This window comes from Canis lupus, chromosome 37 (assembly GCF_003254725.2).
Source record: "Canis lupus dingo isolate Sandy chromosome 37, ASM325472v2, whole genome shotgun sequence".
In the NCBI taxonomy this organism is placed as follows: Eukaryota; Metazoa; Chordata; class Mammalia; order Carnivora; family Canidae; genus Canis; species Canis lupus.
In genome coordinates this window covers 11,853,014-11,866,738 of record NC_064279.1, presented here as the reverse complement: position 1 = coordinate 11,866,738, position 13,725 = coordinate 11,853,014, and the positions used below count along the sequence as shown (strand labels likewise).

Genomic DNA, 13,725 nt, shown 5'->3' with positions numbered 1-13,725 from the left:
AAATATATAATCCTCTATTCACCTGTTCACCCACTAGTTTTAACATCTCTTAATATTTCTTGGCCGAATTTCTGTGATGCTTGCTAGTAGTAACAAGACATTTAAAAAATTATAGTAAATGCATAATAGAAATATGGACAAAGGGGACATAAACAAGAAGTGCAAATTCCTGATAAAATATGCAAAGATATTTAATCTTACTATGTTGAGGCAGTACAGTATAGTAGTTAAGAATATTTCAGTTTTGTAGCAAGAGTGACAGCTCGTTTAAGAACCTCACTTCAAATCTTGGCTCTACTAGTTACTAGTCACAAATTAAAACAAGATCAATTTTTGCCTATCACATTAAGAAAGATAAAAATATTTTTATAACACAGTGTTGGTGATGAGAAAGCAGGCACTTATATACTATTGTTGGGCGTGTCCTCAATTTGGAAGGTAATATATCAGTAACAAATTTTAAATGTATTAATCCTCTGATTCACTAATACTACTTCCAGGAATTTATTCCTCAAACACAGCTATACATTTGTAGAAAAATGCATGTATAAGATGTCCACTGCAGTATCATTTATAACAGCAAAAGCTGGAAACCACTCACATGTCCTCTAATAGGGATCTGGCTAAAAACTTACAGTATAATGGGTACTATGCAGAATGAAAAGAATTAGGAAGATGTATATGTTCCCAATTGCTAAGTAAAAATAGTAAGGTAAGTGGATGAAGTAATTCCCATCTATATATTAGAAAAGGATATAAAAACATAGAATCATGTAATCCATAGAAATTTCTGAAGTCTACAAAAGGAATGTAACAATGGTTGTTTCTTTGAAGGGCCTTTTAGATGGCTAGGGTGAGTGGATGTTTTCAGGGCATATTTTTTGTATTGCTAAAAATAATTTTTTATTGTTTGAATTCTTTGAATTTTGACTACATGCATTTAATTAATTTTTTGAATAGGTAATATATGGATATGCCAATAAATTCAAAAGGTCAGAAAGAGAATATAATCTCCCTTCCATTCCTATCCACCAATCACCCATTTTCCCTGTCTATAGGCAACAAATGTGACCAATTTCTTGGGTATTCTTTCAGAGAAACTTTATTACTTTTTAATTCAAGCACATACCTACCATATACCACACAAATTTACAGTTTCATTCTTGCTCTTAATTACTAAACATGAAGTGTAATACAATGAAGTATACACACAAATCTTTCTAAAGCAAAGATGTGGATGACTTTCCACACAAAACTGAAAGAGACCCTTTTCTTTACAAAACAGAGCACTACCTATTGCACAGAGTCCCATTCACCAACTGCCCAGAAGAGCTCAGAAACATCAAAATCCAAGCAGCTAAAAATTGTATATTGGCTGTTTTCTGTATCTGGAGGAAAGACAGACACTGAATGAGGCTGTATTTGTTACTTTTCATTATATAGTTGGGACTAATTTGTAAAAACACTTTTTCAAAAAAGACCCCAGGGCAGCCCTGGTGGCTCAGCGGTTTAGCACCGCTTTGGGCCTGGGGTGTGATCCTGGAGTCCCAGGATCGAGTCCCACGTCGGACTCCCTGCATGGAGCCTGATTCTCCCTCTGCCTGTGTCTCTGCCTTTCTCTCTGTCATGAATAAATAAAATCTTAAAAAAAAAAAAAAGACCCCACCTCCATTCTACTCACACCCCTGCCAAAATAAGACATTCACCAAGGCGCTGTCCTAGATGATGAATAAAATTTGGTAAACAGAAACCCTAGTCCCTACCTGTAAGAAGTTTCCATTTTGAAGACAGAGTCATTATTGATGCATAATAACAGTTAACAAATGTTGAGTTCTTAGTATATACTAGACTGTGTTCTAACTCACTTAATTCTTATTTGAAATATTATTATCACACCCACTTTTCATATGCAGGAAAGAGGTCCAAAGGAGAAATTAGGGCACACAGCTAATAAGTGGCAAAGCTAAGACCAAAGCCCAGGCAGCATAGCTCCAAAGTTTATATATTATCCTATGATGATTGCCTCTAAACTATGCTGATATAACACAGCCAGTTACTAGTGGATGAATGGGTTCTATTATAAAAGTTGTAATTTGATTTTTTTCTTAGAAAAATTTATTAGAAGTTCCAAACAAAGTTGAATAATGGTTACTAAATCATTTACACAAGTAAAGATTTAGAAGTAAATTAGTATGAAATAGGGAAAAGGAAAAATTAGAAAAATCTGAGAATATAAAGGGGTTGATTAATTATGGGATTCTGAGGGTCCTAAAAATAATGATTTGGTTGTACAAAATTGATCTAGAAGTAAAGTAATGTTGAATATCCCAGAATAAGTAAAAGAGTAGATAAGAGAAGATTAAGGAAATAAACTGTTTAGAAACAGGAAGATTAAGTCACCAATGGGGAGTTAGTTTAAGGTTTTTAAACAAATATTAAGAAAGGATTTGACAATTTTGATGAAATGGACAAATTCCTTCAAAGGCACAAACTGTCAAAGCTCACTTAAGAAAATATAGATGACTTGAAAAGTTTCTGTATCTATAAATTTATAGTTTAAAACTTCCCCACAAAGAAAAATCCAGGCCTAGATGGCTTCACTAATTCTATCAAACATTCAAGGAGATAATGCCAATTCTCCCCAGAAAATCAAAGAGAGAAGAATATTTCCCACCTCACTGTATGAGGACATTAGTGAAGATGGCAGAGAGAGGAGACCAGTGGACATTCTTTCACAGAAGTACCAAAAATCCTGGTAAAAACTGTCAAAATCAACCTTACTGAAGCTCTAGAAGTTAGTTAAATGTTTGGAGCAACTGAATAAAATATGAAGATGGCAGCCTGTCTTCTCCATGTGGGTACCTAGTCCCAGAGGGAAGAAAGTCATATTGTTCCCAAGGAATTACATTGTCTGTTTTGACATGTCTATGAATTCCCTGAAGAACCAAAGAAAGAGGCCTGTCTTTATTCTGCCTAACTTAGAACTCTCTCAGAAGAGAGAAGTAGATATGACCAAGTGAAAACATTCCTTGAGATCACTGAAAGCCAAACAAACAAGTGTTACAGCCTGGGGTAACATGCAACAACTGAACCACACAACAGAAATGCTGAAAGTGAGGGAGGAAAGGCTGGGATGTGATACACTTTGGGGAATGAAAGTTTTGAAAAACTGCATGCATGAGGAAACTTCCACGCACACATCCAGGGAGGGATGCATGCTCAGAGAGGACCATAAGTTTTCCTAACAGGCTGGTCTTTAAACTCAGTGCTAGCTGAAAGTAAAGGCTACAGCAGAATTGTAAGGGGTCTGGATAAATGTTCAAGGAGGGCCCCAACACAAAGCCAATCTGCAAAGACCTGGAGAGTATTTTCTTATCTTTTCTTTTTTTTCTTTTGTTTTCTTTTTGCTCATCAGGATATTTAAAATGTCCAGACTTTACAAAATTACAAAGCATACAAAATACCCAAGAATGTATACCCCATTCACAGAAAAAAGATATTAAAGGAATTGTCCCTGAGGCAATACAGATGATGATACAGTTACTAGAAAAAAGAGTTGAGATATGCTCAAAAGAAGAAGGAAACAATGGACAAAAGAATAGGAAAGCAACTTCTCATCAATTGGAGAATAGCAATAAAGATAAAAACTATAAAAAAGAGCCAGAAAAAAAGAAAAAGAGCCAGAAAGACACTTTGGAGCTTAAAAGTACAAAAACTAAAATGAAAAATTCACTAGTGATTCAAACAGCAGATATGAATAGAGAGAAGAATTACTGAACTTGGAGATTGAAAAAATTATGCAGTCTGAGGAACAGAAACAAAAAAAAATGAAGAAAAATAAGCAGAGCCTAAAAGACATGGAAGGCACCATCAATCATACCAAAATATACAGAATGGAAGTCCCAGAAGAAAATGAAAGAAAAATGGGCAGAAAGAATATTTGAAGAAATAATGGTCCAAAACTTTATAACTTTAATAGTAGAAAAATCTACACATCCAATAAACCCTAAATTCTAAGTAGGATATACTCAAAAAGAACTATCCTAAGATATACTGTAATCAAACTATAAAAAAATAAAAGATGAAAAGAGAATTAAAAAAAAGGGGGGGAATCTTGAAGCAGCAAGAGAGAGGTGACTTGAAATGTCCAAGGGATCATGAATAAAAGTTGATAGCCATCAGAAACCATGGAAGCTAGAGGCAGGGGAATGATATATTTAAAGTGCTGAAAGAAAAAAAATTAAAATAAATAAATAAATAAAGTGCTGAAAGAAAACAAGTGTTAACCAAGAATTCTATATCAAACAAAATCATCCTTCAATAATGAAGGAGAAATTAAGACATTCTTAGATTAAACAACAGCTGAGGTGGGTTGTTGCTAGCAGATCTTCCCTATGAGAAATGCCAAAGGGGATCATTCAGACTCAAGTGAAAGGGTGCTAGACAATAACTTGAAGCCATATGAAGAAATGAAGAACACCAGTAAAAGAAAAAATAAAAAGTATTAGTGTATTTTTGGTTAGTGACTTTTTTTAAAAATACAATTTAAGAGACAAATGCATAAAACAATAATAAATCTTTATTAATATAACTCAATATTACTAAGACGTCAATTCTTCTCAAACTGATTTATAGATTTAATTCAATTCTAATAAAAATCCCAATAGGCTCAATGTTGAAACTGAAAAGCTGATTATAAATTTCATGTAGAAATATAAACAACCTAGAACAGCCAAAACACTGTGAAAAGAACAAAGGTGGAGGACTAATGTTACATGATTTTAAGACATAGTATGATGCTAAAGTAATCAAGATTGTGGTATTGGCATTGAGATAGACATATAGGTCAATGAAACAGAATAAAGATATAGACTCACATACAAACGGACGAATTTTTGACCAAGATAAAAAAGTGATTAATTAAATGGGAAAAAAGTAGTTTCTGAAAATAAATGATGCTTGAACAATTAGGTATCTATACGCAGAAAAATGAATATTGATCCATACTTCACACATATGCAAAAACTCCACAAAACAAGATACTCAACAACCTCAAAACTGATCATAGACCTATGCAAATTCTAGAAGAAAACACAGAAGAAAATTTTTGTTACCTTGAGTTACACAAGTATTTCTTGTGAAATATGAATATTAAATATGAACATGAAATATGAAACAAAAATATATCCATGAAAGAAAAAGTTGATAAATTGGATGTCAGCATAATTAAAACTCTTTGCTCTTATAAACACACTTTTAAAAGAGTGACACAAGACACAGTCTGGGAAGAGATATTTTCAAATCATGTATCTGATAAGGGACTTATATTCAGAATATATAAAGAATTTCAAAACTTAATAGTAAGAAAACAATTCAACTTAACATAGGCAAAAGACTTGAATAGACATGTCATCAAAGAACAAGGATGCAAATAAGCAAATGAAAAGATGCTAAATATAATTAGCCATCAGAGAAATGTAAATTAAAACCATAATGAGATACTACTGTACACCTATTAGAATATCTAAAATTAAGAAGAATGGCCATACTGAGTGTGGGCAAGGATGTAGAGAAACTGGAACTCTCATGTACTGCTGGTAGGAATGTAAAATGGTACAGCCATTTTGGAAAACTGGCACTTTCTCAAAAAATTATGCAGACATGTACTACTTACTACTATATGATTCACTCATTCTACTCTTATGTATTTACTCAAGAGAATGAAAGCATATGTCTGTACAAAGACGTGTACATGAATGTTCATAAGAGCTTTATTTCTGGTGGCCAAAAACTGGAAACAATCCAAATATCTTTCACTAAGTGAATGGGTAAACAAATCGTAGCATATCCGTTCAAAGGAATGATACTCAGCAATAAAAAGGAATAAATTATTGACATACATATCAACATGGATGAATCTGAAAACAAGCTATGTAAAGGCAGATAAAAATAGTATACACTGGGACACCTGGGTGGCTCAGCGGTTGAGCGTCTGTCTGCCTTTGGCTCAGGGTGTGGTCCTGGCATCTTGGGATGGAGTCCCACATCGCATTCCCTGCATGGAGCCTGTTTCTCCCTCTGCCTATGTCAATGCCCCTCTCTCTCTGTGTCTCTCATGAATAAATAAATAAAATCTTTAAAAAAAATAGTATACACTGTATGATTCCATTTATAAAAAAATTCTAGAAAATGTATACAAAATCACTAGTGATAGCAGATCAGTAGTTGCCTGGAGATTTATAGAGAATAGAGAGAAACAGGAAAAAGAAACTACAAAAGGCACAAGAGAAATTTGGGGGGTAACTGACAGGTTCATATTTACGATTGTGGTGATGGTTTTATGGGTCTATTATACATTTATCAAAACTTAACAAATTGTAGATCTTAATATATGCAGTTTAATCCATATCAATTATATCTCTTTAAATGTTAAATTTTTTTTGAGAGAAAATAAGATTAGAGAAAAATATTCAGGCAAAATCAGAGGAGTGCTTCAGAAAAGGACTCTAATGCAAATATATAAGTAATGATAGCCAACATTTGGGTAAATGAGATAAAGGGGGTATCATTATTAACACTGATAAGAAACACAAGCAGAAAAAATAGGGAAAAAACCCCATAGAAACTTAAAAAATCCTTCCTCTGTAATGACAGGAAAATAGAAGTGGGGGCACATGGATGGATCATGAAATCTGCTTAGTGGGTTGGGAACCAACATTTAAAACAAACAGCTTACAGCACGAGTCTCCCCAAACTGAAATACTCTAGATTAGAGAATAACACAGAGTACATAGTAAATTAAATATTGTCCTAAAGACACTGTATCACGGTGTGTACCTGCATTTCCTAATGTATATTGTATGGGGGGGAAACGTATGGAAAATGCTGAATTTTAGATCATGGCAAGCTCGCTGATTTGTCAAGAAGAGAAATGTAAAAACTGAAATAAATGTGAAAAGAACGGAGAGCCTCTGGAATACACACACACACACACACACACACACACAAACACTATATTTTAGAAGACTGCATTTAATGGGTGGAGAAAGAAGAGACTAGAGGGGGAAAAAACTAAGAAAGTTTCAAACTTTTACATGACAATAAATTAAAACTGTTGAGCAAAAGAGGTTATGCAGAGCTAAGACTAAGGAATAAAGAAACCAGACAAATGATTTCAAGAGGGGAAAGAACTAGCTAGTAGTCAAGACAGATTAAGAAATGGAGGATAAGAATTTGGAAAAGAATGAAAAATATGAAGAATGGTGGTAAAGTTGAACAAATTATATCCAAACATTTTACATGTGAGGGAAAAAAGCTATTTTGTTACTTTAAGGTTTATTTATTTGAAAGTAAGAGAGATAGAGAAGGTGCAGGGGTGGGGTTGGGCAGAGGGATAGGGAGAGAGAAACTCTAAGCAGACTCTGTGCTGAGCATGAAGCCCAATGCTCGGCTTGATCTCATCATCCTAGATCACGATCTGAGCCAAAACCAAGAGGTGGAGGCTTAACCAACTGCACCACTCAGGCGCCCTGGAAAAAAACTATTTTAAAAATAAACTTTATATTTTTTGCTATTCCAATTTAAACTGTGTTTATGTATATGTAATTATTACAACAGTTCATTTTCATTATAAATTTTGAAAGTACAGGTGGGAAAAAAAAAGTTATTCATGAATCCAATATTCAGAGGTAACTATGGTTAACATTTTCATGTATCTCCCTCAGACTGTTCTTTAATTCTTATTAGGAAACTATTCTTCCCCCTTTTATTGACTGATCTATGTTTTGAATCCCTGGCAGGTTATTATTGCTTTTTTAAAGATTTTATTTATTTGAGAGAGAGAGAGAGAGAAAACCAGTGGAGGGGGAGGGGCAGAGGGAGAAGACTTCTTGCTGAACAGGGAATTTGATGTGGGTTCAATCCTAGGACCCTGGGACCATGACCTGAGCTGAAGACGTTTAGCTGACTGAGCCACCCAGGCACTCTCCCTGGAAGTTTTTAAAAACTAGTTTTTACACTCATTTATATTTGGAAGATTTTTGAGTTTTGTTACAAAAATGTTTTTTTAATTTCAATGCAATTATGAAGCAAAAATGTTTTCTTTTAGACATAGGTATATTTCTCTCTCTTTATAAACTATGCATTTGCTATGTACCTCTCTAGTATTGGGTTGTCTTTACAGAGAAGTAGTTCTATTGACTGTAGCACATTAGATTTAAATGGATTCACTGGAAGTAAATCAAGTATCACTTATCCCTTACTTAGCAACCTGCTCTAAATTGGAAGCAAAAAGTTTTCAGGTAAACATGCACACAATGTGTATCTTGTAATGGTAGGGTTGCCAAGAGATATTTCAAAATGAGGAAAATTTCCCTGGTGAAATTAAATAATTTAAGGAGGGTAAGTATATTACTAGATAAAATTTCATAAAGGGATTTTTCTTTGAGGGATGCTCTCTGTGAGGCTAGCATATCTAATGAATCCTGGCACAGGATTCAGCCTCTTACCTTCTGCCAAGGACCTCTTAAAGATCTGTCCCAGTTCCCATAGCAGGGACTGAGGTTTGGAGGCAATCTTGGTATATGTTTTTGGCAATAGGTCTTTGATTGCCTTGAAGATTATTTCAATTTCATTTGAAGCAGAACCTTTCCTTGACCAATGAACAAGATGACAAAGATGACCAATGGAGATAATATTCAGTCTAAATCCATAAGGAAACACATAACATCTCTCTAGCCTTTCTCTGACATGCCACCACTCCACACCCCATATAATTCAGGATCAAGAATGAAAATATTCTATTCCTATGAAGACAACCTAAAAGTAAAATGTAAAAAAAGTAATAAGGCAATTTAAATTGCTCAATAAGTTTTTACATTTTTGTTTTCTAGCTATAATCAAGAAAGTTATTTGTATAAGTGCCAAAAATTCTGATTTGCACCTTTAGAAATAACTGAATTCCTATCACATTCTTTTTTTTTTCTTTAAGATTTTATTTATTTATTCATGAGAGACACAGAGAGAAAGACAGAGACACAGGCAGAGGAAGAAGCAGGCTCCATGCAGGGAGCCCGATGTGGGACCCGATCCCGGGTCTCCAGGATCATGCCCTGGGCCAAAGGAGGCGCTAAACCGCTGAGCCACCAGAGCTGCCCCCTATCACATTCTTAAAACAAAAACAAACTGCTATGGAACAAACAAAGAATTTCTAGAAATTATAAATATGACTGTGGAAAGTAAGATTTTAATGAACAGACAACTAACAGAGTGGTAAAGGTGAAAAATGGATGAGTGATTCGAAAGCTAAAGTGGAATAAATATTGAACAATGTACAACAAAAAATGGAAAATACAAGAAAAAAATTGATACCTGGAATGTCAGGTGGACCAATATTTGTCTAATGGGAATTCTAGAAGAAAGATATGGAAGTGAAGAAATACTCTTTTAAATAATATAAGAAAACTCCTCTGAATAAATCTCTGAGTTTTTTTTTCTTTTTCTTTTTCTTTTTTTTAAGATTTATTTACTTATTCATGAGAGACACAGAGAGAGAGAGGCAGAGACCTAAGTAGAGGGAGCAGAAGCAGGCTCCATGTAGGAAGCCCGATGACAGACTTGATCCCGGATCCTGGGATCATGCCCTGAGCCAAAGGCAGACGCTCAACCACTGAGCCACCCAGACATCCCAACCTCTGAGTTTTCAAACTGAAAACCCGTCTAGTGCAAAGCAAAATGTGTGAAAAGCATACACAAAGATAAACTCAAAATGGATGAAAGACCTAAATGTGAGACAAGAATCCATCAAAATCCTAGAGGAGAACACAGGCAACACCCTTTTTGAACTTGGCCACAGCAACTTCTTGCAAGATACATCTATGAAGGCAAGGGAAACAAAAGCAAAAATGAATTATTGGGACTTCATCAAGATAAAAAGCTTCTGCACAGCAAAAGATACAGTCAACAAAACTAAAAGACAACCTACAGAATGGGAGAAGATATTTGCAAATGACATATCAGATAAAGGACTAGTATCCAAGATCTATAAAGAACTTATTAAATTCAACAGCAAAGAAACAAACAATCCAATCATAAAATGGGCAAAAGACATGAACAGAAATTTCACCAAGGAAGATATAGACATGGCCAACAAGCACATGAGAAAATGCTCTGCATCACCTGCCATCAGGGAAATACAAATCAAAACCACAATAAAAAAAAAAAAAAACACAGTAAGATACCACCTCACACCAGTGAGAATGGTGAAAATTAACAAGACAGGAAACAACAAATGTTGGAGAAAATGTGGAGAAAGGGGAATCCTCTTGCACTGTTGGTGGGAATGTGAACTGGCACAGCCACTCTGGAAAACTGTGTGGAGGTTCCTCAAAGAGTCAAAATGTGTGAAAAGATCCATGCCTCCACACAGCCAGGTAAAATATAATTCCAATAAAGTAAAAGGTTTAAAAGCTTAGAGAGACAAGAAAACAATGGAGGTAAAACAAAAAGACAAAAAGTAGTGGAATGAGACTTGTTGGCTCTGGAATTCTTAACATGTCTAAATGCTTGAGGACAATGGAGTAGTGATTTCAAAGGAAACACTATGAGAAAATGTGATTTTGATCCTGAAACCACTACGTGGTCAAATTATTACTCAAATGTGAGGGCAGGATAGAAGCATTTTTGAAGGTGCAAGGATTCATAATACTCATGCACATGCTAACAGACATCACTTAAAGAGGAACTTCATCAAAGAAAATGATTGAGAAGAAAAAGAATGAGATTTAAAAAAATATTGCTTCTTAATATAATCTATAAAGAAGAAAGAACAAAGAGACAAAAAAAATTAGAGAATTCAGTGGATGGTGAGTGACTTTTGAAACATTCTTCCTCAAGCAGCAGAGGCTTATAGTAACTAATATAGGTGTTTACTTCCTTCTTTACGAGTCTAAGCACAATATTATACTGTGCAGATGTTTACACTTATAATTCTACAATTTCTAAAGTTTTTATTTTAAATGTTAATCTGTGGACAAAACATAAATTATTTAATAATAGCTACAATGTTACAAACCTAGGAGAGAGTAAATGAGAGATAACAAGAAATAAGGATGCAGTATTTACAGTTCTAATTGGAACCTCCAGAAGAAAAAATTACAAACAAAAGCAAAAAATTCAGAACACAGTTAGTAGGAGTTTCTTTTGAAGAGTGATGTAGGGGTATGTCATTTTTTCCTTTCCTTTTTTTATGCCCTTCTATTTAATTTGATTTGATTTACCATGTATGGGTCTTTATAATTATTTGAAAAATGTTCAAAATAAGAAACAGAGGGATCAGTAAGGGATAATTCAGTAATTATTTATATTATATAATGGAATACTGACCAAATGGAGAAAGAGATAAATCTATAGGTATTGACATGAAAAACTGTCCATAAGAAAAAAAATAAGCCTCAGAAATGACAGTGGATAACGAAGTGATCCTACTTACGTTAAAAAAAAATTATACGACAGAAAGAGAAAGACAGTGTGTGTGTGTGCGTGTGTGTAAATGTTTGTAAGATGTTTACAGTGCTGTAGCAGCAATTTACCAAAATGGCAGGAGCCTTTCAAGATATTTTAGTGTTCTAGACTGCATTTGGTTTTTTTTTAAGATTTTAGTTTTAAGAAATCTCTACATGCCGTGCAAGACTTAGGCTCAAAACCCCAAATTCAAGAGTCACATGATCCACAAACTGAGCCAGCCAGGTACCTCTAGACTGTATTTTTAATAAGCAGAACATAAGCATACCGTGGTTTCTTTTTGAGGTAAATTTCTATTAGCCACTGAATATGTACATCTGCACTAATTAACATGTTAATTATTCCAGCTGTTACTCAATCTGGCAACCTTCAGACATAAGTTAGTCTTTGGATTTTATATTGGGGAAAAAAACTGAAAAAACCTCTGAGGGCTTTTTTATATTGAAAAATCTGAAAGTGTATAACATCATAAAAGTCAAGTAAGTTAGATTTCTGGCATTAGACAACCCTAAAAAATATTAACATTAACAGTTTATTTTTGCTTCAAACAACATTAGAATATGTTCAGTCATAAGTTCTCTTTTTAATAATTTAGTTTTTTCTTACCAGGCTATTTTCTTTCCAAGCTTCTGGGAACTTGGGTCTCTGTTTTTCCCTAGATACCAGAACCTGCATATCTTCAAAAGTGGGATGGTTTCCAACTTCTGTCTGAAAAGCCATCTGGTATTCTGGTACAGATTCACCTGAGTATTTTTTTTTTAAAAGAAGGATAGAGTAAGCAAAGAAGTTACGTCACAATCTTTTTTTTTGTTAACTATTTAGGGCATATTTGGAAATCCAAAAGAGATCCTGTTGGGGGTTTAACACATTATTAATAAATGTTTTACTTAGAATAGTCTTAGAAAAATCAAATGTCTGTTGATAAATCAAGTGGTAGTTTCAAAGTGGACACAACTATTTTTAAATGGATTCTAGTATTACTAAATTGGGGGGATTATTATATACATAAGGTGTACTTAATACTTGAAAATACCTGAATTCTTATCCCATACAGGGAATGAGGGTGGTGAATATGAGGACAAAGTACAGGATCTAGTAAAATACATGTCTGGAGGGCCAAATAAAAGCACGTAGGATGTAAGGTCATCCTGTCTTAATATGTCACTGGCTCTATTATAGTCCAGATTGTATCAAATGTCACAGAAATTTTTATGATAATGGCCATGGCAGAAAAATCAATATACTGATTAAAAAACAGAACACCTTTTAAGAAACAGTATCTATATCATGGATTTTTAAGTATCATTAACAATTCTACCACTTGTAACCAATAAGCTGCTTGTGATGAGAAGCTCACGAGTTTTACAAAATGTGATCAAATTAAACTTAATAAAACATATTGAGCCATAGAGAAGATCTCTGGGGCTCAGAAGTCAGAAAACCAATGGACTAGTCAAAATCTTGACAAAGAATACAGGAGAGAGACTCTTCCTGTCTCCTGGTACCACTCTCCACTCATTAAAATGACAGAATAAATTAGAAGGAAGAACACCAGAACGTAGGATAAGACACTTACATTCTAATATTGGCTTCAACCTTACACTGGAAAAGTCATTTGATTAATTAACCAATTAATAATTAATTAATTTTTTGAGAGAGAGACAGGCAATCTCAAGCAAGCTCAGCATGGAGACCAAAATGACTCGCTCTCACAACCCTGAAATCATGACCTGAGCTGAAACAAGAGGTGGACGCTTAACTGACTGAGCCACCCAGGCATCTAACTAATCTGTGGTTTAGTTTTCCCATCAGCAAAATGGCAATGTCTGTCTTCCTTATCTCATTCACATGGAGATAATACAAAAGTTATAATGACGCAGATAGAAAGTACTTTTTATAAAACATATATTTAAGTTTTGTGCTACAATTTGGATATTCAAAACAACCTATAAATAATTGCTCTCCACCAATATTAAAAACAAATTACAAAGATTAATTCTATAATTTATGCAGCATAACCTCAAATTTTTAGACTACTGCACTATCTATATATGTGATATTTTCATATACTCTAAACATTTAAGCAGATTCTTATCATTGACAATCACTATCAATATTGAACTTGAAAGACAAAACAGAAAGATTTAATTCTGCTAGTTAGTATATCACTGTTCAAGAAACCTCATTTGATAAAACCTCAACCCA

At 34.1% G+C, this 13,725-nt stretch overlaps 1 protein-coding gene across 2 annotated transcripts in view; it reads right to left on the bottom strand.

The window, feature by feature from the left end:
• BMPR2 (bone morphogenetic protein receptor type 2) overlaps positions 1 to 13,725 on the bottom strand; it is a 197,356-nt gene that overhangs the window by 17,696 nt on the left and 165,935 nt on the right. For both annotated transcript variants that reach the window (XM_025442055.3, XM_049106654.1), the window contains exon 10: positions 12,127 to 12,263. In XM_025442055.3, the coding sequence (XP_025297840.1) occupies positions 12,127 to 12,263 (137 nt within the window). The remainder of the gene's footprint in view (positions 1 to 12,126; positions 12,264 to 13,725) is intronic.